At 35.9% G+C, this 26,524-nt stretch overlaps 1 protein-coding gene across 1 annotated transcript in view; it reads right to left on the reverse strand.

The window, feature by feature from the left end:
- Nucleotides 1-15,584: 15,584 nt before the first annotated feature.
- Nucleotides 15,585-26,524, reverse strand: part of LOC148677815 (neuromedin-K receptor-like) — a 62,236-nt gene continuing 51,296 nt past the window's right edge. The window contains exons 4-5 of the mRNA XM_088626574.1: nt 24,966-25,162; nt 15,585-18,130 (exon numbers count right to left, since the gene is read on the reverse strand). Of these exons, the coding sequence (XP_088482700.1) occupies nt 17,818-18,130; nt 24,966-25,162 (510 nt within the window). The 3' untranslated portion in view covers nt 15,585-17,817. The remainder of the gene's footprint in view (nt 18,131-24,965; nt 25,163-26,524) is intronic.

Consider the following 26,524-nt stretch of genomic DNA (forward strand, 5'->3'; position numbering starts at 1 on the left):
ATTGCCATGGAGACAGCGAGACAGAGAGTACCTGGCTTTAGTACAGCTTTCACTGTAGCAGGTGCTCTGAGGGGAATTTAAACCATAGGGGACCAGAGGTTGAGTCAAGCTGAGAAGATGCCTCCATTGGCCTGGTCCCAATGGCACCTGGGAAATAGGTTCTGTCCTCCTCCAGGCACTTCCCCAGAAGACTACTTGCCAGGAGGCCTCACCAACAGGCCTTGTCTTTGGCCCCCCATTAATGGCCATCTCCTGGTGCCCTTCAGAAGGACCGTTCTGGTCTGGAGTTTCCTCTCGGGCCTAGAAGGTCAGACCCCTCTGCTCTGTGAAGCCCCCTGGATAAGCACAGTTTTGGACCCTGGTGGCTCATCCCTTTCCTCACCAAACTTTTCTTCACTACCCTTCCCGCACTATAATTCTCCAGTCCACCTGGCTGCACTCCCACCATGAGGCCTGGCCACAGGAATCCACTCACGGGCAGAAGACAGGGATGCACTGGTGGCCCCTGCTCCAAGTTTCTGGTCGGTGGACTTAATCAGCACCAGAAACATCAGCACCAGAGGTGCAGTGAGCCAGCCATTCTCCCAGGTCTGTCACACCTACGCTCACTCTTGGGTCTGTTACACCTTCAGTTTTAGTCTGTTTCAGGGGGAGGTGGAGGAGGGAGTGCTGATCCTGACAACTGTATCTTGTCTTTTTAAAAAAAGGAAAAAAAACATTGCTGATGTTAACCAAAAACTGTACACATTTACCAAATGTATCTGAAAAATTTGCATTATACCTATGTACAAGAGGCAATCTGTCAGACAGTCCTCAAACATCCTGCTGATTTGGAGGAAATTAAAGATTTGAATGTTTTATATTTCTTATTAATGTTGCCTAAAACGATATGTTTTTAGATGCATTCACATGCTCGTTTGAATGATTAATTATTTAGTGTGCCCATCAGAAAACTACAGTAGTGATTGATGTAAGGCAATCTCCTCAGCAGCTGGGTCTGTCTTTCACATCTTGCAGCCTGAAGGCCAGCTAATAACAATTTAAAAAGTAATAGAAAAAAATATCTAAATATATATATATATATCTTCACAGAGTAGTTCAATATTTTATTTTACAGCAGACCCAAGAAAATGTTAATAATTAATTTCACTCCATTTTAAGAATAAAAGGAAATGTTACAACCAAGTCCTAGTAATGATTTTTCCTCCACTAAATTTACAAATTCTCCATCTAATAATGCCTTCAGGGTATTGGTAATAAACTGTTAACAATAAAAAAGAATGCAATCAAATAATTCTCAGAATGTTTGGTACTTAGGAAATTTGACAAGATATTTGAATTAAGTATTTGAATTAATAAAATCAACAAAATAGGTTAAAATTCATTAAAGGTCAAATCATTACTTGATGAAGTAAATTTAAATACTAAGGTCAAAGCTGCATGCCAGCCTTCACCTGTGCTCTTTACAGTATATTGTATAAAATGTGGTGTTACAGTCCTTCATAGGGAAATGCATTTCAATCTAAGAAAGGTGGTGATCTGTACTGCTTTTGAAAACCCATGACTACTGATTCCTGGAATAAAATCAGACGACTAGCTCCATTCACCCCATGAACCCACAACTCAGTTTCCGTGTAGATAGAAGACTCAAGAAGAGCAAAAAAAAAGAATTGAAAGGGATGGGAACTGATCTACCCTTGAATGAAGTACTGTAGAGGGTTGAATAGGTCTGAGGTTCAGTTGTGGTACTGTACTTCAATGTCTGGTTCTTACACATGCCTGTGACAATTAGCCTAACTCCTTTTGTTAGGACTACTGTACTACCACTACTACAACTAATAATAATACAATATCTGTGTCATTTTGAAAATGTAAGGGGGGTGGGGATATAGTACATATCTTTTGCCATGCTGTGCCTGCCAATTTTTTTTATTTTGAAGATCGAACCCCTAATACAACAAACAAACAAGGGAATATTTCCACAGCCTAGTTCAATTACTGTAGCATCCTAAAAGATTTATGTGAAACTTTGTTTCATTTGTTTTTTATTAGGAAAATAAACAGGAACAAATGTAGCGTGGTGATAAATGATATCTGGGTACAGTCTCTGATTAGATGTGCTCGTGACTCATGACTCTGTGGCTTAGTGCTTCTCCTTGTAAATAAACACTAGCTCCTTCAGTTTCTTTTCTAGGGTGTAGGATGCTGATTTCAAACCCTAGCACACTACTTGCTCAGTCCCAAAAATTGATGGCCTTTCAATGAAGAACTTTGACACAAGCTTCTATCACTCACATTGATGTTCCTGAAGTCAGAAAAGCTTTCTTATGAATTAGGAATATTCAGATGATCTGTTTTTCCACATTCTTTATGGCTTTTTCTATGTTACTAGAATTTATAACTCCATCCTCCTGTCTGCCTGCAATGTGCTTGTGCTTGCGAAATGCTTTTTTAGTTGTTCAGCTGCATATGATGAATCCTGTTTTATGTCAGGCAGTTTATAGTAAAACTAAAAAAATAAACATCTGACTTTCAAGAGGATATTGGCCTTCTTGGATTCAACATTTTCCTAGAATCATTTCACACTGAGAGTAATGATGTCTTGAAATAACTGTCTAATTGATTAATTCTTCAGCTGAATTAATAGATTAGGGAAAGCTGTTTAATGTGGCGCAAAATACATTTTAATACATATTAGATGTCATTTATGACTTGAATGGTGGAATTTATAATCATGTAAGTAAATCGTGGTACATCTGCAGCATTGTAGGTGCATCGATGTTTCTAGTGAGATAGTTACCAAGTACTAAGATTGTCAAAGAAATAAGCAGCACTTGGAAACTGTAGGCTGTTGGTGCAATGCAATACAGATTTGGCTTTAAACTGCTTTACATAACATAACATAACATCACATCACATCACATCACATCACATCACATCACTTTATTAGCCACATACAATTTCTTGCACTAGGAATTTGTCTTTTCACATACCCCAATTGTAACGAACAGTTCTTTCCGGACCCTATGCGGACGACACAATCCGAAGAAGTGGGAAACACTAGGACAAGGTCATGCAGGGATACGGGGCTGAAAACAGGGGGGCGTGTCCAAAGTGCGCTGGTGCATAGGGAAGGTGTGGCCGAGGCAAACAATCCAGAAGTAATCCATAGAGGGAATCCAAAAACACAAAAATAAGTCCATAGCCAAGTGATCCATCCAAACAAGGAATTAAAACCATGAACCGGGTCGGAACCGGCAGACAGGGAACGGGAACAGAGATTAAAACCTTAACGGGACCAGGCGCTTCCAGGTCCCGGACTCGCACTGTGCAGAGCCAGGATGAACGTCAGCACCTGGCTTTTAAGGTGGGCTGGGAAAAGGGGTCAGGTGCACAGAATTAAGTCTGAAGTGAAAAGGCTGGAGCACCCTTAAGGAGGGGGGACTATAATCATGACACCAATCCATCCCATGAGGAAAAAAGTCATCAGAAGCTCGCCATTATGCAGACTCAACCAAGGAGCACGCTACACGATTTAAATGTTTTGAATTACAGGTCCTCTGTTCATTTTAGGACATTGATGAACCTATAGTATCCGCTGTACTGCTTATCTCTAAGTTGGGTTGTTAAACATATTGTAGCGTTTTCAGGTTCCCTCAGGACAAAGGATTAGTGGAGACGTGATAGTAAACCAAGTGACTGCTTTATTCTCCTCTCGAAACCACACAAAAAACAAACACAGGATATACACGCACATGAGGAGACCGACGGAACACGTACACATGGATAGGGTGGTAATGTCACGGACGTCCAAAGGGACTAACCGTGGGGAGCAGGAGAGCGGAAAAAGACCCATATGCGTAGCGGCGAGACGGGAAAAAGGCCCGGGCTCATAATGCAAAGAGTTCAGGAATGCCGTATAGAAACCTATGCCCTCAGGGAGCGGACGTGGAGCGCCCTGGTGCTAGGCGGGTCTCAGGACATCCGAACGTCATGCTGAGCGAGGACAGAGTGCAAGACCCGGAAATATATAGCCCAAGGGAAAGAGAGGGACAGGAAGGACAGCAGACCAGAAACTAGGGACAGGACAGAGAAGGAGCGCCCCCTGGCTGCAGAGGGCGTGACAGGTAACTCGTTAACTACAGGCTATACACTTATAGAGCTATACAGGACACTAAAACTACTGTAACACTATTTACTGTACATATGCAGGGTCAGCTGCTGGTCATCTTGCTGACCCTCAGACTCCCCCCGGCTACAACTCCCAGCCTGCTTCGCGGTACCATGAGTGCCTAGATGCGCTCCCTTCTTACCACCGGGCGAGGATGTTACAATATGCTCCTTAGGCATTGTACAGGTACAGTATATTATAAAAATACATGAAAAAATAAAAAACTACTACTGTATGTCTTCCCTAAATCTTCATTTTCTTCATCTTCAGACAGGTAAATTAAATGTGTTATTCAACACTGTTCCTTAGGTTATTGCTTGTTTGAGATAAAAAAAGGATTTCAAAATGGACAATAAAGAGTATTGCTGCCAAAATGTTTCGGTGCAGCTCAAAATGACTGGGAAAAACAAATTCACTGGAAAGAATTCTATTCCAGTTAGGATTATACATTTAGTGGTGAAGAATTGGATTTGTTATTTTATGTTCATAATTTAATTAATGAATGTTAACGCTGTTAAAGGTTCAAATATAATACTTCTAAATCTAAGAGATACTTCTTAAAAAAAATCAAAGCAAAAAGGTTTCTGCACTCACATGTGCAAATAATAAGTAAATTATCATCAATGCATAGATCAAATACAAGATCAAATGTAACAATCCTTATTATTACAAAGCTAACTCAGACAAAGATAAAAATGCTGTCAACAACATACAGTAGATATGTTGGCAAAATTCTTGTTCTATCGATTTAAAAACCTTTACTTTTTCAACACAACAAACAAACCTAAAGTAGCAGTGTCTAACCAAAGGTTTAGATGACGCAAATCATAATACCCACTGAATATTAGTGATATCACTCACTCTTCCCAGAAAGATGCCAATGTGCGTTTCCTTGGCAACCCCAAGACTGATCTATATCCATTACATGGTTCTACGTTAGAGCAGGTCAGAATTCAAAGTAAAACAAAATATAGTTCATACAGGCTGTTGCAGTATTTACAATTAACAAAAAATAATATTAGTTTTTCAATTAAATATTTATTTAATATGACATATTTACCATTAAATACCTCATTACTAAAATGACTGCATGATTGGTATACATTTAGATCTATTAGAGTTCAAAGTAATGTGCAGCCATGTTTCTGTAACTTTATGACTATTCCAAAGCTTTGTTTAAGCAATTATATTGATTATATATACTGTCGATTGGGATTAAAATTACATATTTAATTCTTTAATTTGAATTGCCACTTATATTCTCTTCAATAACTGAATAAAAATAAAGAAGGAAAGGCACTGTTCTGTTTAAAAATAAACTGCATATTCAGGTATGCTACTTCAATGTTAGTCTTGTCCAGACGATGCCTAGTTGAGCTTTACCTGTTTCACATACTATATGTAATGTGAAAAGGTTATGGCTGTAATGAGGAATGATTCTAGTCTAAAAATATTCTAATTTTGTAATGTGACCCTACAGATTCAAGGAAAAATTACATTTGAGCCCCTGTCAATGTACTGTATGCACACGATACAAAAACGTCTGTCAGACAATGGAAGCATTTTAAATCATGAAAAAATTCGAGTGGAATGGGTTTTGGCTTACATTAGAACCTAAAAGTGAAATACCTGCTTTATGGTGTAAGGTCTGTGTAATCTCTCTTTAGTATTTCTAGTACAGGAAGCTACAGTATGCAGTAGCTAATCCCAAAAGAATCCTCTGCCAAAGATATGATGGGTTAGGAAGTATGTTATCTATTTTTAAAATTATGCTAGAATAATGAATCCTTTGTAATGTCTACCTGGCACTTGGATGGAGGTTATTTATTTATCATTTTGTGAGCCAGGTTTTATTTAACAAAAACTGTGTACAGTATAAGTAGACAAAATTCAACATTAGCAGTTGTGAATTTTAGAAAACAGATGTAGTTTTACACCATCAATATTGCATGGACATAAATGTAAAGTTGCCTACAGACTGTCAGGGCCATTCCTGCACAGTTATTAGATACATCAATAACAATATTCAAACATGAGAGGTTTTTGAACATGATTTTAAAAGTATAAAAAATGTATCATTTCTTTTTCATTGAGCTCACACTAAGAATTGATTGGTTCACAGCATGCTTTAGGGCTTTTATATCTGCATAAATGTTTAATAATATTCTTGATAATTTGACTTTACCCCATTTATTGTGTAAGATAATGCAATTCTTGGGTTTTGCTAAATTTCACAGAAGTTGACACTAAGCTTGCTTATGGGGGCAGAGTGATTTCATAAATTTTCATATGGACAAAATTAAATTGGGGAATGTTAAAAATATAAAAGAGGCTTCTCTTTTTTTCAAGGTAAGGAATTCTGCCATTACCACCTGGATGGTTTTAGGTCTTTGAAAAGGAGTTTTCAATGCTTGGTCCTAGGGGGAAATATGCCTTTAGGTCTTACAGAGCCCTGTCCATTCTAAACATGTGAACCATATTATTTGCCTTTCAATCACTGTTACGTCCCAGTATGTGTTCTGTGTGTGTTTTTTCTGTTATGTCCACACTGCTGACCCTTGATTGTTCTCTCTTCCCCATTGGCCCACCATTACACCACACTTTCAGTATGACATCATCATCGATTAGCTCTCAGCCAATCAGAACACATCTTATTCAGTATATAACATGGAGGTTTTCAGCAAAGAGAGGCCTTTTGTTTGACTTTGGTCCTGTTTGGTTTTGGTTATCCCTTCCCTTCCCTTCCCTTCCCTTCCCTTCCCTTCCCTTCCCTTCCCTTCCCTTCCCTTCCCTTCCCTTCCCTTCCCTTCCCTTCCCTTCCCTTCCCTTCCCTTCCCTTCCCTTCCCTTCCCTTCCCTTCCCTTCCCTTCCCGTGTTTTCGTATAGCTTTGGCTTTGTTGTTTTGTTGATTTTTGTTAGTTTCTTTGTACTTTCGTTTGTTTGTGTGTTCATCCTTGTTTTGCCATTACCTTGCCCTGTGTTACATGTTCAACTTTTGTGTTCTTTTATACCCTGCTCCTGTGGATTACTCTTGTTTTCCCTTATTTGTATTCCTGGTTCACTTGTGTTTGTGTGTGAACTTTAGTATATAAGGTTAGTTTAGGTTGTTGGGGTACACTTTACACACTTAGTTGATTTTGTATTAGTACACTAGTTTAGTATGGGTGAGTGCCATTTGTCTTGTATGGTTTTGGGTAGTTGGTGCAGGTTAGCTAGGGTGTTGAAGACGCCGAAGACCGTGTGTTTTGGGTTTTCTTTTGTAGTCAGATTAGCTTTCCCTCACTGTCCTAGCCAGCTCCATTTTGTTTATTTTCTTTCTTTTGCCACCACTCTAGTTCCTTACCCTTGTAATCACGCTTCCTAGTCCCTCACCGAAACCCACCTGCTTCCAAAAGAATTATCCTAAATGTTACACCCCTTTACCCCTAGACACTCGGTCGTAACAATCACAATAATCTGGATTTATATTGGGACTACTGCTCTTCCTAATTTATGGAAATCAAAGATTTTGCTGATATTAATTAGTAAAATTGTTACTGGGGTCGACAACAAGCAGCAGCGTAGGAAATCCAAAAAAACAATTTTCAGGACTGGGCCAATTACATTTAATGAAGGAAAGTGCATGTTGTTAATGTACTGGATATGCAGGTAGCAAAATCTAAACATTAAGTGGATGTCTTGAGTTTGATGTTGTACCATTTACACAAAGTTCTGTCCTGTTCGAGTGCAGTTTGAAAGTAGAACACATCACCTTTGTAGTTTTTCAGAAGCTGGGATGTTCAAATGCAATCTTTTCTGTTAATATTCCAATATCACAAAATCATTGCAAATACTCTGAGCATGTGCCTGAAATAGTTTACTGTAAATAGCAAACAGGTACCAACTGTATTTGTGATTCATAAGTTTCAATCTTAAAGCATGGTGCTTTGAGGAACAATGTGCTCAGATGCTGAAATCAAGGCACACGAGGGATTGGAAGGCACTGTGACTGCACATTGTCTGGGTAAATACAAGTTATCAGTTTTGTCATTATCATTGTTATCATGGCACCTTAAAGACAGCAGTACAGTTCGCACTGAATTGATTTAATAGTGGAAAAAGGTGTTTTGTTTCTTTTGCTTTGCTTTCATACAGCTACTGTTTGCTGTATGTATCTTGCTTACTGATTTATGTAAAGTATAGTGTTATTAATATGATACTTAATCAAGGTGAAACATTTGTCTAGATTGTAAGATTAAATACTCTGGCAGTTTGATCTTTATGTGTTCACATTGTGGTGAAATCATGGTGTTCTGATTTGGTCCTCATAGTGAAACAGAGAAATGTGAGCTTATGGAAAAAACAAAGTCAGGGATGTTGGTAAATTAAAGTCCTTTCATGATAGAGAATTCTGGCAATAAGAACTGATACCTGTGTGACAGATGTATTGCCTGTGGTGAAACAGCCCTAGTTAATGACAAATCTCTAGATAATGTGCAAAGGAATAAAAAATTGAGATCATTAAAACTGGTAAAAAAGCCAGTATTATTATATCAACTATGCTATTTATTTTTTATGTTTTTAAATTACAGTTCTCATGATACAGTATGCACATGAGATGCACAATCCTAATAAATTAAACATTACAAGACACCTCACAAGCTTACATCTTAGAGCCAATTGGTGTGAGTGTCACTCAGGACCAAATGATCAGACACGGCTGATCACTGATACCGAGTATGGAAAGTCTGCATGGATTCAAGGGGGATTTGTTTTGTCATATATTGATTCCTACGAAAGGACAGGGAAGAGAAGACTATGTTATCACAGGAAGAGGTCACATTGAGTCACATTTCAAAATTAAAACATTCTTCCTTGCTCCGATCTTTGAACATACCCATGCTTTAAGTATATGTCAAAACCACTGCAAGGCATTAATAATGAAACAAAATAAAGCACTCAGCTTCGCATTGTCAGTGATATCTTTTTGAGCACCAGCTTAAAACAGTGTACATGACAGTTTGAAACATGTGCAAACAGAATTGTTCCCTGACATGGTTGAAATGCTCCTAGTAATAAATAAAATGTTTAATCTAAGTTCTTGCATTGCCATGTTTACTTTTTAATTCTGAACCATTGGTCTACTGTATATCCTTCCACGTCTTTTCGACCATCGATAGGTAACTATGCTCTGTACAACGTAATTATTTCTTTTTAAAATGTTGTAAAATGCTAAATCATTTCCTATAATACAATCATGCACCTCTGACAATGAAGATACAAACCAGGAAGGTAAAAATCACAAATGTACATACTGTATCAAGCACTATCAACATTTGTCAGCTTTGACATTATTTCTAGATATGTATTATTTTTGTTTTGCACCACAATATACCTTAGAATGTTTAGATTATTATCTCCTGAAAATGCTGAAAATCACTAGGTAAGTGATACTGTACATTCACATTTTGGAGCACACTTGCTGAGCATTTATTACAGTAAAAATTAAACTCTGCTTTAACTCAGATTAAGAAAATAGTCCAATAAATAGTCCACTGTTCTTTAGACTATAAAATAAACAACTCTGCATGTGATTGTAAGTGTCTCAGCACTGTTTATACAAGCCATTTCTAATTCTTAAAATATTAACAAGGCTGAGACTGAAAATACTGTATGTCCATTTGTGTTTGTGGATGAGTTATTACAACCTTTCTGAGCAGAATAAAATAAACACAATATATTTTATCTGCTGTGATTCATGATACTTTAATGCAAATCCTACCTGACATACAGTACTTAAAGATTGCAAACTGCTAACAACACAGGTGCTACCTAAAAAGAAATGACTTGAAACCATGGAAAAGATACAACCTGTTTCACAAGTACTGGGATAAAAAAGTCTAAACATTTTTTTTCCCCATCATAGTCAAGAAATTTGTATTTGTAATTGTAAGACTATAATGATAAGGACAATATAAAATGTTGATTTAATATGTAATGTATTATATTGCATATGTTTATGTAATAGATTATTTTAGAATAATCTGATTAGATAAAATGAGTCTGTCTGAGATACAGTATAAGATGATGCTGTTGATATACTGTACAGTAAAAAGCAGAATATGAAAGTGGCTTAATGCCTGAGCAGTATTGTTTTTGTAATGGAGAAAACATTAGGGCCCAGATTAGAAACCTGTGGCACTCCCTTAGTGATTGGAAAGGATGAGGAAACAAATCTCCCAGATTTTATAGAGTGTATATTGTTTTGAATTAGTTCATATCAATACCAATATTATAAAATGTTTTCAGAAGGATTGAATAATTCACAGATCAATATCCTTAGATAAACATAATGTGACACACAGAGAAGGTGAGGGTGTGTAGGAAAACAAAGCAAATCAAACAAAAACCTAGCTGCTTATCTTTGAGCTCCTGACAATACTTCTGTTAAGCTGCTTATGGTCTTAAATAGAACTCTCCAATACAAAATACCTCTTAAAGACTCACAGTTCCACAGAGAGTGAAAATCACAGGCCTGCTGTCTTACATCCATGCTCTTTCTTCCAACCTAAAGTGTGACAGTGACCTTGACTCACAATTTCTTTTTTCTTAAGTCCACTCTAGCTAAAACCAGGCCTGACTAATCTCCTGTCAACCTCGTCAAACTCTCTTGAACCTACTGTACCAAAACTAAAATATCCTCAGGCTGCATAACTCATTCCACTTCAAGGAGTATTCACCTGGATTTTCCCACATCCTGGAACCTCACCTCCAGGCTGATTAATGGTTTCTCTGGTGTAGTCTGGTAGGAACAAATACTGTATGACTGCATCAACAAAATATTGTTTCTTTGCCACAGTAGACAATATACTGTAAATGACTCACTGAAACAACATTGGATAGAGACAATCGGAGCCCTGAAATGGTTGCTACATTTCCTCTCAACACTAGAGAGTATATGAAGTGGGGTATGGTGATTGTAGTGGATGAGCTGCAGGCTGAGCAAGTACAGTATCTACAAAGAAACCAGCCACACCTTACTTCTCCTATCAGTCAGCTCTGGTTACCATGGTAATTAATTCAATGGGAGTCTTGTACCACCTGGAGGTATTTATCTACCATGACCACCTGCATGTGGTTCAAGACTACAAAAGCTGTGATTTGTCAATGCTCAGGAACTCTTCTCATAGAGATTGCCACATTCCTAGCTTGGTCCTGAGTTCTTGCTGTGTTTGTTTCCTGGTTTCTGAACCCTAGGTTCTCCCTGAATTCATTCATCTTATTCACCTAGTTGCTTTGTACTGTGTCTTTGTTTACAGGCTAATTTCCCTTAGCTCTGAGTTTGAATTTCCACTTGTGCTGTGCTTCTGTATTTACCTGGGTTGGACTTTGCCTGTTTTTGGAATAAGCCCTGGACTGTTTATGGACTGTGTTCATCTGTTGCTTGCTGTGAACAGTGTACTGCTGGCTCACACAGCTGTTTGCCTGATCTTGGGTTTATTTAATGAAAACCTGACACTGATCATACTACCTTCAGTAGCGACATACAGTAAAGTACAGTAGGTTTAGATGTTTTTAGATACAGGTAGGTGTTTACAATTGGAAATGAAAGCATTTTAATCTTTAGTCAATACTGTAAATACAGTTTAGCTCATCCTAATTAATTGTACAGTATCCAACAAAACCAACTTAAATGTGTATTATTACAGATTTTAAATATTGTGGTGTTGAAACTAAGGAGGTATGATAAAAATGAATACAGAATTATCCAATAAAGAATAAATACAGCTTTATTTCAAAATGGTTACTGAAAATACTTAAGCAAGCAGACAAAATGACGTTTGCAGAAAACACTATGCTTAAAATAACCAAACAGATCAATTTGTAACTGCACCGATACATCTATAGTGGCTATTTAAATATGTTTTTTACAAAAATAAATTTGCTATGCTACTGTATACGTCTTATTTTCCATTTTCTGCATATTACTAATATAAAATAATCATTTGTTATGACACATCACCATTAACAAAAGTATAACAAAAATACCCACTCATTTATAATTTCAAAAACAGCTTTTAAGACAAAGACTAATTTCAATAACGCACAGAAAAATGACAAGCTATCTGGGCTTTTACACACATGTGCGATCAATTTGCTATTTTTTTAATGACTCTAAAAACAGTGTTCCACAAGTCTCAGTCCTTGAGGGTCACACACCAGCATGATTTATAAGTATCTTAAATCAGTCAGTGCTGTGTACTAATGCAAAGGGTTTCGTTTATCCACTTAGATAAATAAAATTAAATGATTATATCTGAATTGGAATAAAAAATTGTTACAATATGTTGCCATGAATTAGGGTGTTTGCTAAGCAAATTTTGCTACTGTGGCTGCAGTTGCTTAAAATAATTGCAGTATGTGACCCTCAAGCAATGGAAAAGACAAACATTGGTATGAAACAACAGTGAACAGAATTGTAACAAGCCAAAGTGACAAAAACACTACTGTACAATGTTTAGTATCTAAACCAGGAATCCAGTACTACAAAAGACCATTTTCTACAGTTTTTGATACATCCATAATGGTCTGGCATTTAATACCTATTATTAATAAAAGTACAATTGAAAGAAGTAGCAATTTAGTAGCCTAAATGTAGGTGATTTAAACAACTTGTACACTGACCATATTAATGCATGTTTCAGACAAAGGTCTAAAAAATCCAACAGTCCTTCTGAAGGCTTAGACAGTGATGAGCAATGATCTTTGACAAGTCCTGCACTCAGGATATTGCCATAATGCAATATCTGTACTTTTTCTTAATCTGAAATAATTCTTAATTATTTAAGACTGGCGATACGTCACAACTACATGCTACAGTATTTACAAAATGAAATACATTTACTGTTGCTTCATTTTCAGTCTACTGTATGTGATGTGTTCAGCACTGCTCTTTTGCCTACTGAATAATCCCATTGTTTTTAAATGATGTGATTATGGCCTGCATGTCTATCAAATTCTATGTGCTAATATTTTGTGAGCAGTCAACAGATGAGTTAATCAAGAGTATCAATCAGAAAATGCTACCAAAGGAAACAGGTGACTACATTTCCTGAGGTTGGAAAACTGGATTTACACCCCCTTTATTGTAAGAAATTAGCTTAATTCATATCACCTCACATATAGTACATTGCTTTTCTCACCCTTTAACATACTTAACGTTCACGGGGAATGTTTGTATTTCGTAACGGCAGAAAATGCATTTCACAATATCAGTGATTAGCATGTTACAGCAATCAAAATGTGCACTGAAATGAAGGAAAATGTGTTGAATCGTATTTGCAGAAATCATCACTGACAAGTTTGTTTTTAAGTATTATCTGTCATTGTAATATAATTAATACTAATTTACATTTAAACAAATAATACATTTGGTAGAAGTTTAAAAAAATCAAAAGGTACTGTATGTATAGGCCTACTGTTAATGTCTCCAATAAATACATGTACTGTAAATCTATCTTTATATTGTCCATTTCATGTGTTATTTCATTGAGATTTTGTTTTATATCTGTAAGAGTTAATATGATAAAGCACCAGTTCTTAAATCTATAATGTTTCTCCTACATTATTTACTTAAACGTATTAACCATGCAACACTTTTCAGTGTTTCACAGTTCACAATTTGCTTTTCAGCTGTTAATAATGTAGGGCTTAGAACTGAGATTTCTACAGATTAAATGTGTTCAGAAAATGCATATAAAAAAGCATTTCCCTCTGGTTTAACTAAATAAAATGATGCAAGGCTACATATCTATTATAGCTAAAACCATTTAATGCCAGGTAAATACAGAAATCCTCACACCTCCTGGCCAGACAAATAATGTAAATAAGTGACATTGGTGGTCTTAAATGAAACAATCGAACTTTAAACGAGTGCATTGTTCTGGTCATTCTTACAAATTATTATATAAACCCCAGAAAATGAGCGAGTACATTCAAAAGTCATTTCCATTGTGTATTACATTTTCATGTACAAAAAAAAGCTATCATTCACTTCACTACATGTTAAAATACATTCAGTTTTAAGTAATGCTGACATACTTTACCAGAACCAGGTCTTTTAAGGTTAAATAACAAGACCAGTTTATAAACTTTCAGAGCAGCTGCAAAATAAACAGCAAAACAGCTCTGAAGAAGCCAAGCCAGTATTTAAACATTTCTGGATACATTTAGTACAGTATACAGTACCTGTGTTATTTAAATAAACCAGATTTATTTTTAAGATTTAATAAACCTGGTTTTATGAAGTCAGAATTTACGGAAACACAAATTTTCACAGCAAATTTAATCCTAAGAATTCCCCTTGAAATGCCTAGTTTGGGGGCTGCATGTCACATTATTGTACACATACAGTATGACAATAACATGGAATGAGTTTGACAGCTGTTTACACAAGTTATCCAACTCAGTACTTCAAAGTAAATACCATGCATTTGACTAGTAGTGACTTCTACCTGTTCATCAGTTCACTGCAGAAAACATGCTAAATTTGTAAGTACTCATAAAATATACTTAATATGAAATACAGGACACTGAAGCCTTCTGACTATCAGCTAATTAAATAGAACGCTTTGAGCCACATTCTTGTTTTCTTTTCAGTTCACTGCTGTTGTGCCTTAACAGCACCTTGCAGGAAGACCCTGACTCAGGGAAAGGGTCAGAGGTTTCATTTGTTGTGCTCCTCAAGGTTTGGCCTCTGATCTTGGGATGGCTTCCAGCAGTGGCCATCTCAGCCATGAGGTACGAGTCTGCTTTATAATTTGTAAGGCTCCTCACAAGCAGCTGGTATTAGACCTCCAAAGTCTGATCACACATCCACATACACACACTCAGAATGTACCACAGTTATAAGCGACTTCAGAGCTTTTCTCCAGGAGCTAAAACAAAGTTAAACAAACTGAAGCATGTTTCTTATAACTAGGACACTTTGGCTTTTAAATGTCACTGCAGGAGGCAGACAGTTTCCAGTGCATTCACCCTTTTGAGTAGCTCATTCTGACAGAACAGCCCTCTCCCTGCAGCTTGGAGAGAGCTGTGACACAAAGTAGTATTCCATCTCTGGGAAGAGTGCAGAGTAACTCAGTGATGGCAGTTATAAGCAAAGGTGTATCTCAGACTGGCAATGCAAAAAATAATTTGCAACCTGACAAAGCATTTTGTTCATAGAACTGGTCATACTGTACAAAAGTCCTAGCAGCCTATTAATAATGGACAAATATAAACATCAATACCACCTATGACAAATCTAAATGATGTTGAATGTTTTGTTTTTCTTTGGAATGAAACAGGAAATTGTGTACCTGTGTTGGAAAGAATTAAACTTCTCAGCAATGTTACAGACTTAAATTATGATTGTGTATCAGCGTACACAATATAGGTGTAAGGATTTATATTGTCTAGAGATTAGAGTTATATGACTCCACAGCACAAGACAAACTACAATCATGGCACTTGTACAGAATCAGTTTCACACGATTTTCAGAAGTGTCAAAAAGCATTTGAAATGTACTATTTACAAAACAAGAAGGCTATTTCAGAATATCAATTGTTTAGGCATAACACAGAGTACATTTACGCATACACGTAATATAAAAAGATGTTCACCCCATTATAGCAGTAATACTTAAAAAAAACTATTTGATATACATCTCTATTCCTACTGTAAGACAATCTAAGCTGATATTTTAATGTAAATACATTAAAAGACATTCATTCTGTACTGTTTATCTGTTTATAAATTATAGACAGAGTGGTAACATTAGAAAAGGTCAAGATAAGTCTTTAGACTTTTGTTTCAAAAACTTAACAAGGGATACAACATAACCTGGAGATGAATGACATATTGGATGTTGATGGCTTATAACCATTTATTTATATGAAAGGCAAGTTTTACTGTAAGAGGCAACTGTTAAAAAATCTTTGATTTTAAGTTTTATATTTGTATTTAAATGCAATGTTATATTTATTATTGATGCAACTCTGTCAAAATTATAGAATTTTAAAATATTCTTAAGATAGCTGGAACACAACTAAAGCTCAGATGAAAGGGGTTAGGTTGTAGCAGCAGGAACAGCATAAGCAGAAGACTATAGAACAAACACTGTTTAGGTAAATTACATGCACAAAACTTCATTAAATGAAGCAAATGTTGACCAGTTTCAGACTTGATAGGTTTCTGTATGTACATACCATCAAAGCTAATTAAACATTTGAACGCGTTTTGTTCATTTAAACTTTCCTTCTCCCTGAAAAATAGTGATAAGTAATGACAGGTTTTTCAGTTTTTCAAATTAAATAATGTGAAGGATATGTGCCTCATCAGTATTGTATTATTTCAAATTTCTTGATGTTGTTTCAGAAACAGAATTAACAGCAATCAAATAGCAAAGTTTTCCTCTAGCTAGCATCTAGAAGATGGCAATATTTATGCTACATATTGCTAAAAATAATATTTTAAAGAAATTCATAAACTCCACTTGCTGTTCTGTGTGTGTACATTTGTTTGTGTGTTTAAATACAGTATTATGCAAAACTGGGTTATTTTGATTGTTAGAAATATTTATTAAGTTTCCCATAATAAAGTTATTCTTTGTAGCTTAATCATTTTATATCATATTATGTTCAAAACAATATAATACAATAAGACAATTTAAAGCAGTTTATTAAATATATGAAATGTGCTTGCATTTGCAACACTTTAATAAAATCATACCAAATCAAAAACCACTGCTGATGCCGAAATCAAACTGAAAATAAATGTAAAATGGAAGTTGAATTGTCTTCCAGATTTGAAGAAAGAAACATCACATGAACAACATGTAAATATTGGCAAACTTATTAAAGGGGGCAACGTTATGGTGGAAACAACAAAGAAACCGATGAATTGTTGAAAATAGAGATGTGCAATACAATGGTTAAAAAACAGGACTGTTCAAAATCAAATGACCAACAAGGCATGACCAACATTTACAGAGCTTGCAGGACTCAAGTCAAGCAAGCAGCTGTCAGCTGAGATGACTTCCACAGTGTGAATATCTCATCTCATACTTAAAAGATGAAAGGTTGTCACATGTCTGAAGTTAAGGATTTCTGGAAGCCAAAGTTGGTTTTGACTTCAAAGTAAGTAAAAAACTAATAAGTACATGTACAGTGTATTTGAAATATTAAGCCATTAAGTCAAGCAGTATGGTCTATAAAGTATAAATTCTAGATGATGTCAGTTTATTTGCAGAAGAAATTACTGTATATGGTATAATATCAATACGTGAAATGGGTAAATAGATCTAATATTATATTGGATGTCTTAGTTTCTGGGGCTAGTAAATGTGTATAAATAGAATACTAACCAAGAATATTTCTGAACAGATACTATTGCACCATGCAACTCACCTAATTGTAGTTTTCAAAATGGCAGTGAATCCAAATATACTGCAAACCTACAGTAATTATTTAAGTCCTAAATGTTGTAGAACGAATATAGGATAGTCATAAGTTGATAACCCAATGTTTTGAACAATACTGTACACTGAAGTTTATATAGCAAATTACAGGTTGATCTATACATTGAGATTATTTTGTCCACACTGCAGTGTTTCTATCTGAAGGCTTCAGGAATAGTCCTCTACCGAGGTGTTTGTGGTGCTGTAAAAACTCGAACTCCGGGATGTTTTAGTACTGTTGCCAGAACAGCCATTGATGCTGGTATATCGTGAAGTGACACTTTTCTTCCTTGCACAGTCGGGATTGTCTCCCTCATTGGGTTCGAAGACAACAGTCGTACTGGATTCAATCCTGGAGACTGTGTACATGCTGCTCTGGCGGGCTGGGTTAAATCGTGTGGTTCTCAACTCCAGCTCATCGTAGCTGGAGAATTCAATGAATGGGCACCATCGGAATGCTCGCTTGAACCCTGCCCTGAACCTAAATGGAAAAAAGATAGATATTGTAATACACAGAGCAATGAACTACTTTCTCTGTTAACAGATTTTCAACCAAGATTGGGGATCAAATCACAAAAAACACATGATTTACAGTGGGCTCAAGAATTTTTAGCACCTTTGATAAAGATGCACAAAAAAAGCTGTATAAAATAAATAGCACAAATAAAAATATATATTTTATGTCCCCAAAATGAAAACAACTATGGGCTTGTATTTAAGTTCAAGTATATAAAGACATTTTCAAAGCATTCATTACAATTTCTTTTCAAACAAATACAGTATAATTTTCTGAGTAATACAGTTTTTCTCAAATACATACATAGGTATCAAAATGAATCAGATCTCATGCTTCTATTACTTGATGCAACCTACTCTGGCACAGATAACAGCACAAAGCCTTTTCCTATAACGTTTAATAAGTTTGTAGATTGGGACTGGGAGGGATCTTGGACCATTCCTCTCTGCAGAAATTTTCCTTGATGTCCTTATGGAGTAGCCTTTTTCATTTAGACCACGGGTTTTCAATCAGGTTTAAGTCCAGAGACTGAGATTGCAATATGTTGATTTTGTTTTAAGTCAAGCATTTCATTGATGATTTTGAGGTGTTTAGTGTCGTTGTCATGCTGGATGGTCCATCTGCGACCAAGTCGCAGCTTTTTGGCCAGAATATACTGATACTTAGTAGAGTTCATGATGTAATTGATCTTAACTAGGGCCCCAAGGCCAGTGGCAACAAAAACCCCCCACAACATCATCGATCCACTGCCATATTTCACGGTGGGTATGAGGTTGTTTTCTTTGTGTCCCTCTGGTGACGCCAAATGTACTGATGGCATGAATGGTCAAAGAGTCCAATTTTGATCTCATCTGACCATAGCACTCAGTTCTAATCAAAGTCCCAATAGCGTCTAGCAAATTCCAACCACTTCAATTTGACTTTCTTCTGGCAGTTCTTCCAAATAGCCTGTTGGCATGCATGTACCATCTGATTGTTGATTTGGAAACTTGGTAACACCAAGATGCAACCAGACACTGCAGTTCTCCAAATGTGACATTGGATTCTTTTTTTGCCTTCCTCACCATGATCCTCTTTGTGTGTGAGGATATGATGCACTTTTGTCCTTTTCTGGTAAGTTTCCCACTGTTTAGTGGTTTTGAACTTATTGCCCTAATAATGCCAAGTGGTACTGTATATTTAACTTTTTATGTATATTTTGTATCTATTACCTGATTTGAGAAGATCAACAACCATTGGTCTCTTTTGATTTGTCAGGTCTTTGCCTTCCCCATGGTGATGGATGACAAAAGGTTTCCTCACGTGTGTTACCCTGTGTGTCCCGAAAAATCATTTCTTAGGACTGAGTTGTATTTAAGTAAGCAGAATTTCATTGCAGCTTTTATTTTGCTTGATTGTCTTTAAAAACAAAACCACAGGGGGTCCAATAATCTTGTCGCAGGTGTTTCACAGGGGTTGCTGTTGCTTAGGACAACCCAAGGAAGCTACAGTATGTTCAACATAAAACAAAATTCATTCAACCCTTGGAACAATATACTATAGCTTCTTAAGAAACCACAGTCCCAGGAGGTCCTACAATATCAGATTGTGATAAAGAAACAAGGTTTTTGCCCCAGTTGCCTGCAAAAGCATCATTAAACTTAATGATAATTCTAGACTTGCGTGAAAAATGTAACTCTACATACAGTAATGTGAAATAAGAAAAAAAGTGTTAGTAGTCTCCAAAGTTTTACCACCTGTGGTTTTGACTGCTTTGATGTATCTTCCTCTAATACTTGATTGTGACAAGAACCATGCTGTAGCTCAGCAGGATGCTCTTTTACACATTGACAGGTAATGCATACACCACAAGAAGAACCTGCTTATTTAAATGACTCATGAAAGTACCTGCTGTAGACTGCTTCTACAGATGACATTTTTGTAAATGGAATGCTCTTACTATGCTCAGCCTTTCTATCTTTTTAAAGAATGGTAAAGAAATGAAAATAACTCAATCAAAAGCTGTTAGGACCTTGTGGTATCTGAGCATACTATCAGATCATCTTCCTTTACAGTTTTTCTGTGTATCATTCAAAAAATACCTACAATACCTAAAACACACCTAATCTGCCTCTGTTTAAGTAAGGTAACACACCAATCAGGCACATATTATCTAAAAATAATACCATCCAAGAATTTAGGACACCTCGGAATAGTTAATTGAATGTGGATTAATTTGCTGATGATACTAGGAAAACTTGGAAAAGAATCAGAGGACAGATTTTCTTTATATTCAGTGAAACATCTTCATATTTCTTATTTCTGTGAACATTTTCTAAAATACAAATTACATTTACAGTACAATTCAGTAGAAACAGACAACATCAAAGCTTGGATGTAAATGGTAATCTGACCATAAAGACAAAGTAGTGAGAACCCAAATATATCTGTGACATGAATCAAGAGGCTGCTACAAGGGCAATAATAGGGATGGGACAGGCCTCAAAACAATGAATGCAGGGAAACAAGGACTAACTTTTTGGTATTGAAACAGAAATAGGAAGTTTAAGAAACAAAAAAAAAATCTCTCCTACATCTTATTTTCAAGATAACATTTCGGGTTGTAATTTGTACCCAGTTTCATTTTGGGGATGGTGGGTTGTATTTTTATTGCATTTTTCCAGTTGTTTCTCAGGTTTAAAGTTCATGTTACCAGATCTTCTAAAGAAACATTACAAAACATAATGAAATTAAAAAACACAACAGCCAAAATAATTCCCACACCAAACTCCTAGGAAATTTATTAAAAAAATAAATCTAGGATGCCTGACAAGATGTTTGATTAACTGAATGAGATAGAAAAGACATTGCTGCAAAGAAATCAGTGGCAACCATGATTCAAGGCTACTCCATAGTATATTTCTGGCTGGCAGCACAAAATCATTGCAAGTTCAGATCACATGAAGATTTCCTTCTTGACAGGATTTATACTTTTATTGTAACCAATATTATCATGAATTATATCCAAGTGCATATCAATACTCTAGTGCTGAACTTCTTGAAAAAAATATCTATAACTGATACAGAAATCCCCAGGATATAATAAATTATAATGTTTTAAATTTGAGGTATCCTGGTTGGATATTTTTTGGGGGGGGGGGTTGTGAGCATTTTCGAATATTTAGATGCAATTATTAGCCAAAAAGGAATAAAACAGTTATTTTTTTAGATCATAAACTGAATTTTGAATGATGACTCCAAGAATGACACTCCTATGCAAGAATATACTACTGTGATGCAAATTACTACACGTTAATGCATGCCAGAGTGCTTTATAAAATTACAGAGAAAGCCTTGTCAGTAAAACATACTCCACATTTTTAGCAAGACGGCTTTGCAGATTAGAGTTTAGGAATGCAGACTTTCTGTATACCTAATGTTGACTAATAAGGGGTTCTCTGAGAATCAGAGCTCCAGCTTCAGCTGACTGAAGTCTGTGCCTTGAACTAATAAAAACAAATCTGCATCTTGTGATCTTAGGGAACAATTAGGCACATAAAGAATACATAACTTCTGAGGATAAGAAAGACTGGACTACTTTGCAGCTACTTTAAATGGTAATCCCACTTAATCGAACAAGAAGGTTTATTCCATGCTGAAAAGAGAAGAAAGAAAAAACATGACACAACGTTGTGTTTTCTTTCTTCTCTTTTTAGCATGGAATGAACCTATTGTTTCTTTGCAGCCTAAACTACTTCAATCCCACTCAATTACAGGTTCGTCATAATTTCTATGTCAGTGTGTAATTTAAATGTTTCCCATCTCTTTCTTTAAGCTCTTAAACATTGGAAAAGAGTTTGATGTATTTTTATAAATATTTTATGAGTCATTTGCTTCATTACATATTTTCTAAGGTGACACAGTACTGTATATTTCTGTTTAATTCCTTTGAAAAAATGGAACTTGTTTATTAGATTATTGTACAATATATGTACAGTATGTGTGAAACTCCCACTCTGCCTGTACCTATACAGTGGACATTTTTGTCTTGGAGTCATCTTTTACAATTTGTAACACTAGAGAAAGCCGTCTGGGCTGGGGACCAAGTCTGAAATGACAGCACTGAAGACAAATTCTTAACCATACTGCCAAAACACTAGAAATGTCTGATGGTCTTGATCGTCTCAAGACATCAGAAATTGGTATTCTTTGTTTAGAATGAGCAATGTGAAATTGATCTCTGGATTGTTCATCCTTTTCCATTTGGAAGCTTTAAAAAATATGTCTAGCGAGTCAGCTTAAGTGTTAAATATATGGTATCATTTAAGCAATGATCAATTGCTTTCTATAGATAAGGACCTGAACTAAATCCATTAATTTCTTCTACACTTTAAGCAAAAAAAAATCTTTATGGCACACAGTAACATAATATATTCCATTATAAGTCAAATAAATGCATGACATGATTTTGTTATAATTCAGGAAAACAGTAGCATAAAGAATTCTAACAGAGATCTTTTTGAAATAGCATACATGGGGATTTTAATTAGATTATGCTAACTAAAGCGGGCAGGGAAGCAACAAAAGACTGATTTTTTTAATAATACTGAGGAATTTGAGATTTCAAATTCCAGGGGTTTTCTTACAAGTGAGAGGAACTTCCAGTTTTTGAAATGCTGAAAGCAGAATCTAAAGAGATCAAAGATATGGAGCAAAGTATCCAATAATGTACAGACAACATACTGAAAATTAAGGGGCAAAGTCAACAACCAAAAGTCAAACAAAAATTTCCAAATACTGTAGATGTCAGAAGGTCAAATCAAGAATTAAAACTTTGCTTTACTGTCAGCTTTAGTCAGTCATGTGTTTTGCCTTAGAAAAGTGTTAAGAGCAGCCTTTAAGACCAGATTCAAATATCTGAACCTTGTTGACATAGCTTACAATTCTGTTGTTTTTAGGAATCGTTGATTTCCTGGTAGAGTTTTAATGGTACAAACAGCTTCTCTTGATTAGTTGATGCATTTATAGAATAGGCTTCCCATTCACATTGTAGCATCCATATTTATGGAGAGAAAGATTCAACTGTAGGTCTTATTCTGTTTAGTTTAGAAGGCAGATTTATCTCTCTTTTTGGCCTGTGGACCGTAGGTGTTACAGTACTGTATATAGGACCTTTGAATAGCTGATAGCAGTCAGAGTTTTTTCTGGTTGTTCAGAACATAAGTCACCAAGATGCCTTGTTTGTAAGTAATGTGTTGTGATGTGTTGTGTTGTTTAGTTTATGTCATTGTCATTGGTAAGAAATATTTGGTTAACTCAGTGATATATTATTCTGTTGCCAAAGCTGCACCAGAGAACAAAGATCTCAAGTGCCTCTACTTTACTAAACAACATATCTGTACAATTTGGGGGTTATCATTATTTTATTTACCCACTGATTATCCTGCTCAGATTATTTCCAGTATTTTCTATTAAAATACATAACCCCCTATTTGTAACAATATTACAACTTACAACTGAAGCAGTAAGAAGAACACTTAAATCTGGATAAAAAACAAGAAATTCCATGAACACAAGAGGGATAGGCAGGAAAATGTAATAGGGAAATCTTGTGATGAGGCTTTATCATCCTATCCAAGGTTGTGAGCAATCTGTGTAATATTGGAAATAAAACCACAACATGGTGTCAGATGTCAAACAATGCTGATTAAACTTAGAATCAAGGACAGTGGACTCTTCAATTCATTCATAATGTTTTATATTTCCTGGAAATTCCTTGATAATAGCACATGTACTATCAACACCGATGCACATAATACTAATATATGTAAACTGAGCACCAAGTGTAGTGTGTTGATTTCATTTTGCAATGAAAACAAATTTCAACAGCTCATGGTGGTACAGAAATCAGAATGGACCTGCAAGCAGCTGAAGAGACACAGACAAAGGTAAGCCTGCAATCAGCAATGGAATGCCACAATTTCTGGCAGGACAGACCAGAGATAGTCTGGTACACAGCAAATGATTTGTTGGATATTTCAGGCAAGAGGTGCCGGAAACACTCCATGAAGGACATCAGGGATAAAACTATGTTTCAGCAAGAGAATGCCTCTGGTGTCCAGGCATGAAATGTCAGGTGTGTGATCTAGTAGTAAGAACGAGCCCGATTTCCTGAGTCACAAGTCAGGCCTCAACATCCAAAGGCTCAGCATACTGTATACTCAGTATTTTCAGTTTCGATTTCTCTAAGATTTTCTACTCACCATAGTTATTTTTCTAATTAGGCACAGCTTCATTGTTTTGGTTTAACTTTGGCTCTAGTTACAAACAAAAGATACCTGGAATACATTTAATAACTGAAATGGAACAAGTAATAGGTTTATTCCATGCTGAAAAGAGAAGAAAGAAAACACAACCTTTCGGCCGCGGAGCCTTCTTCAGGTGTGAGAATAACTGAAATGTCAGGTTGCAAAACGTGGCGCAGTCACAGTCATAATGTGCATCTTACAGTCAACAGGATGCATTGCATTTACTGATTTTTTTAGAACTCTGTCAATTATCTGTTGATTTAGTAGAAAGAGCAGTCTAGTTCACATCCTCTTGTGCAAAAACCCATTACGAACTGTCTTTGGTTGCAATGTATTTTATTTTTTGAGGAACCATTAGCAGCTTTATTCCATTTAACTTGGAATGTTGTTTTTCCAGTGCTGACATACTGAAAATAGCTTTTGTTAGCTTAGAACATGCATATTCGGAAACCAAGAATTACTTGTCACTTTGATGCTCTGATTACTCACTTTGAGACATGCAGTCTACTTACCTGCTGTTAAGGCAGCAGTAGATGATGGGGTTGTACATCGTGGAACTCATAGCCAACCAAAGAATAGCAAGATAAACTTGCTGAATGTATTTCCACCGATTCAGGTCCCGGTATATCCCAGTCATGATGAAATAAATGTGATAGGGAAGCCAACAAATGGCAAAAGTGGCTACCACAATGATCATCATTTTAACAACCTAAAGTGGGAGAAAGAAATGCCATTATCGGTTGAGTCAGAGAAAATAAACAAGTTCATCTTGTAAGCAAAACATCTGTGACAATCTTAAAGCAAAGACACAATGTATGCTATTTCCCCATTCATTTCAAATCTTCACAGAAGATTTAGGATTTAGGATGGTTGGCATATTACTTTATTGCAGTGAAATAAAGACTGAAGAGTGAAGTTGGATATTGATATCAGACTAGAACACAAAACATTTGTTATAAGACAGCTACTGTATGCTGTTATTCTGACAGTACTGTGTGACATAAAAACAGAATTGTGTAACCAGATACACCCTGCAGTTACCCCTCTCTTTTCCAGATTCACTATTCAAATGTCCTGCAACGTAGAGGTACTCTGTTTGATCACTTGAACTTTCAACATGAATTATATGCTTTAAAATGCTTGGTGTCGCGTTTATAAACATGTGATTTAGGTACTTACAGTATTAAACATGCAGTAAAATAACATTTTCAGTCTCTCTAGAGAGACATTTTACTGTATATATTGTAAATTGTTTATATTACTGCATAAAATATTACAAATTGCCATAGGGTACTATGCTGGCCACCAAGATAGTGGAATATAACATATTATTTTCTTAGTTGTCTTCTTCTTCATGTATTTTCAACAATCCTTACACGTCTTTCGGCTGTAGTGTCAACAGAAAGACATCCTGTGGCTATAACTGTGTATCAAAATTTCCCTGTGACATCCTGTAGCTGGACTGCAATTTATTTGTCACTGATTTATTTCCTTACCCCCACCAAAATCTCCTTTTTCCCAAGAAGAAGCAGCTGCATTTTTTATTCATGGGATTTTCCCCAGCCCATCTTATTATTAATTTAAAAGGTATGCACTGTACTCTCTTTGCATCTTCCTTCCTATCTCCTTAGCCCTGATGCTGCACAGTCATTTTCAATTTTAACCGAGGATCCCAGAAGATCACTGTCAATGGCTACAGACGTCTATGTCAGTTCTCTACTGCACAGTGAGCTTTTTTGGATAACCTCAAAAGAGCAGCTAATATGAACTGAAATTTATTCTTCATAGAAAAAGAATAAAAAGAATAAAAATTGTATTTTCTTTATTAAATTATAGACTGGAGAGTGAGAGTTTCTGTGCTGTCTAGAAAGTGTATGCTAGAATACTTAGTATGCCTTGCAAATCTTTGGCATCTTACCTTTCAAAGAGCTGAATATACAGTACTGTGTATGTGCATTTAATATTAAAATGCTTTAGTTTATGCATAGTTATAATTACATTATTAATGAGACATCTTTCTGTGCAGATGTGCCTAGAAAACTCAAAACAAAAACAGTGACCTTACGCTTCA

The sequence above is a fragment of the Lepisosteus platostomus genome, chromosome 1 (assembly GCF_059453375.1).
Source record: "Lepisosteus platostomus isolate fLepPlt1 chromosome 1, fLepPlt1.hap1, whole genome shotgun sequence".
Lineage (NCBI taxonomy): Eukaryota > Metazoa > Chordata > Actinopteri > Semionotiformes > Lepisosteidae > Lepisosteus > Lepisosteus platostomus.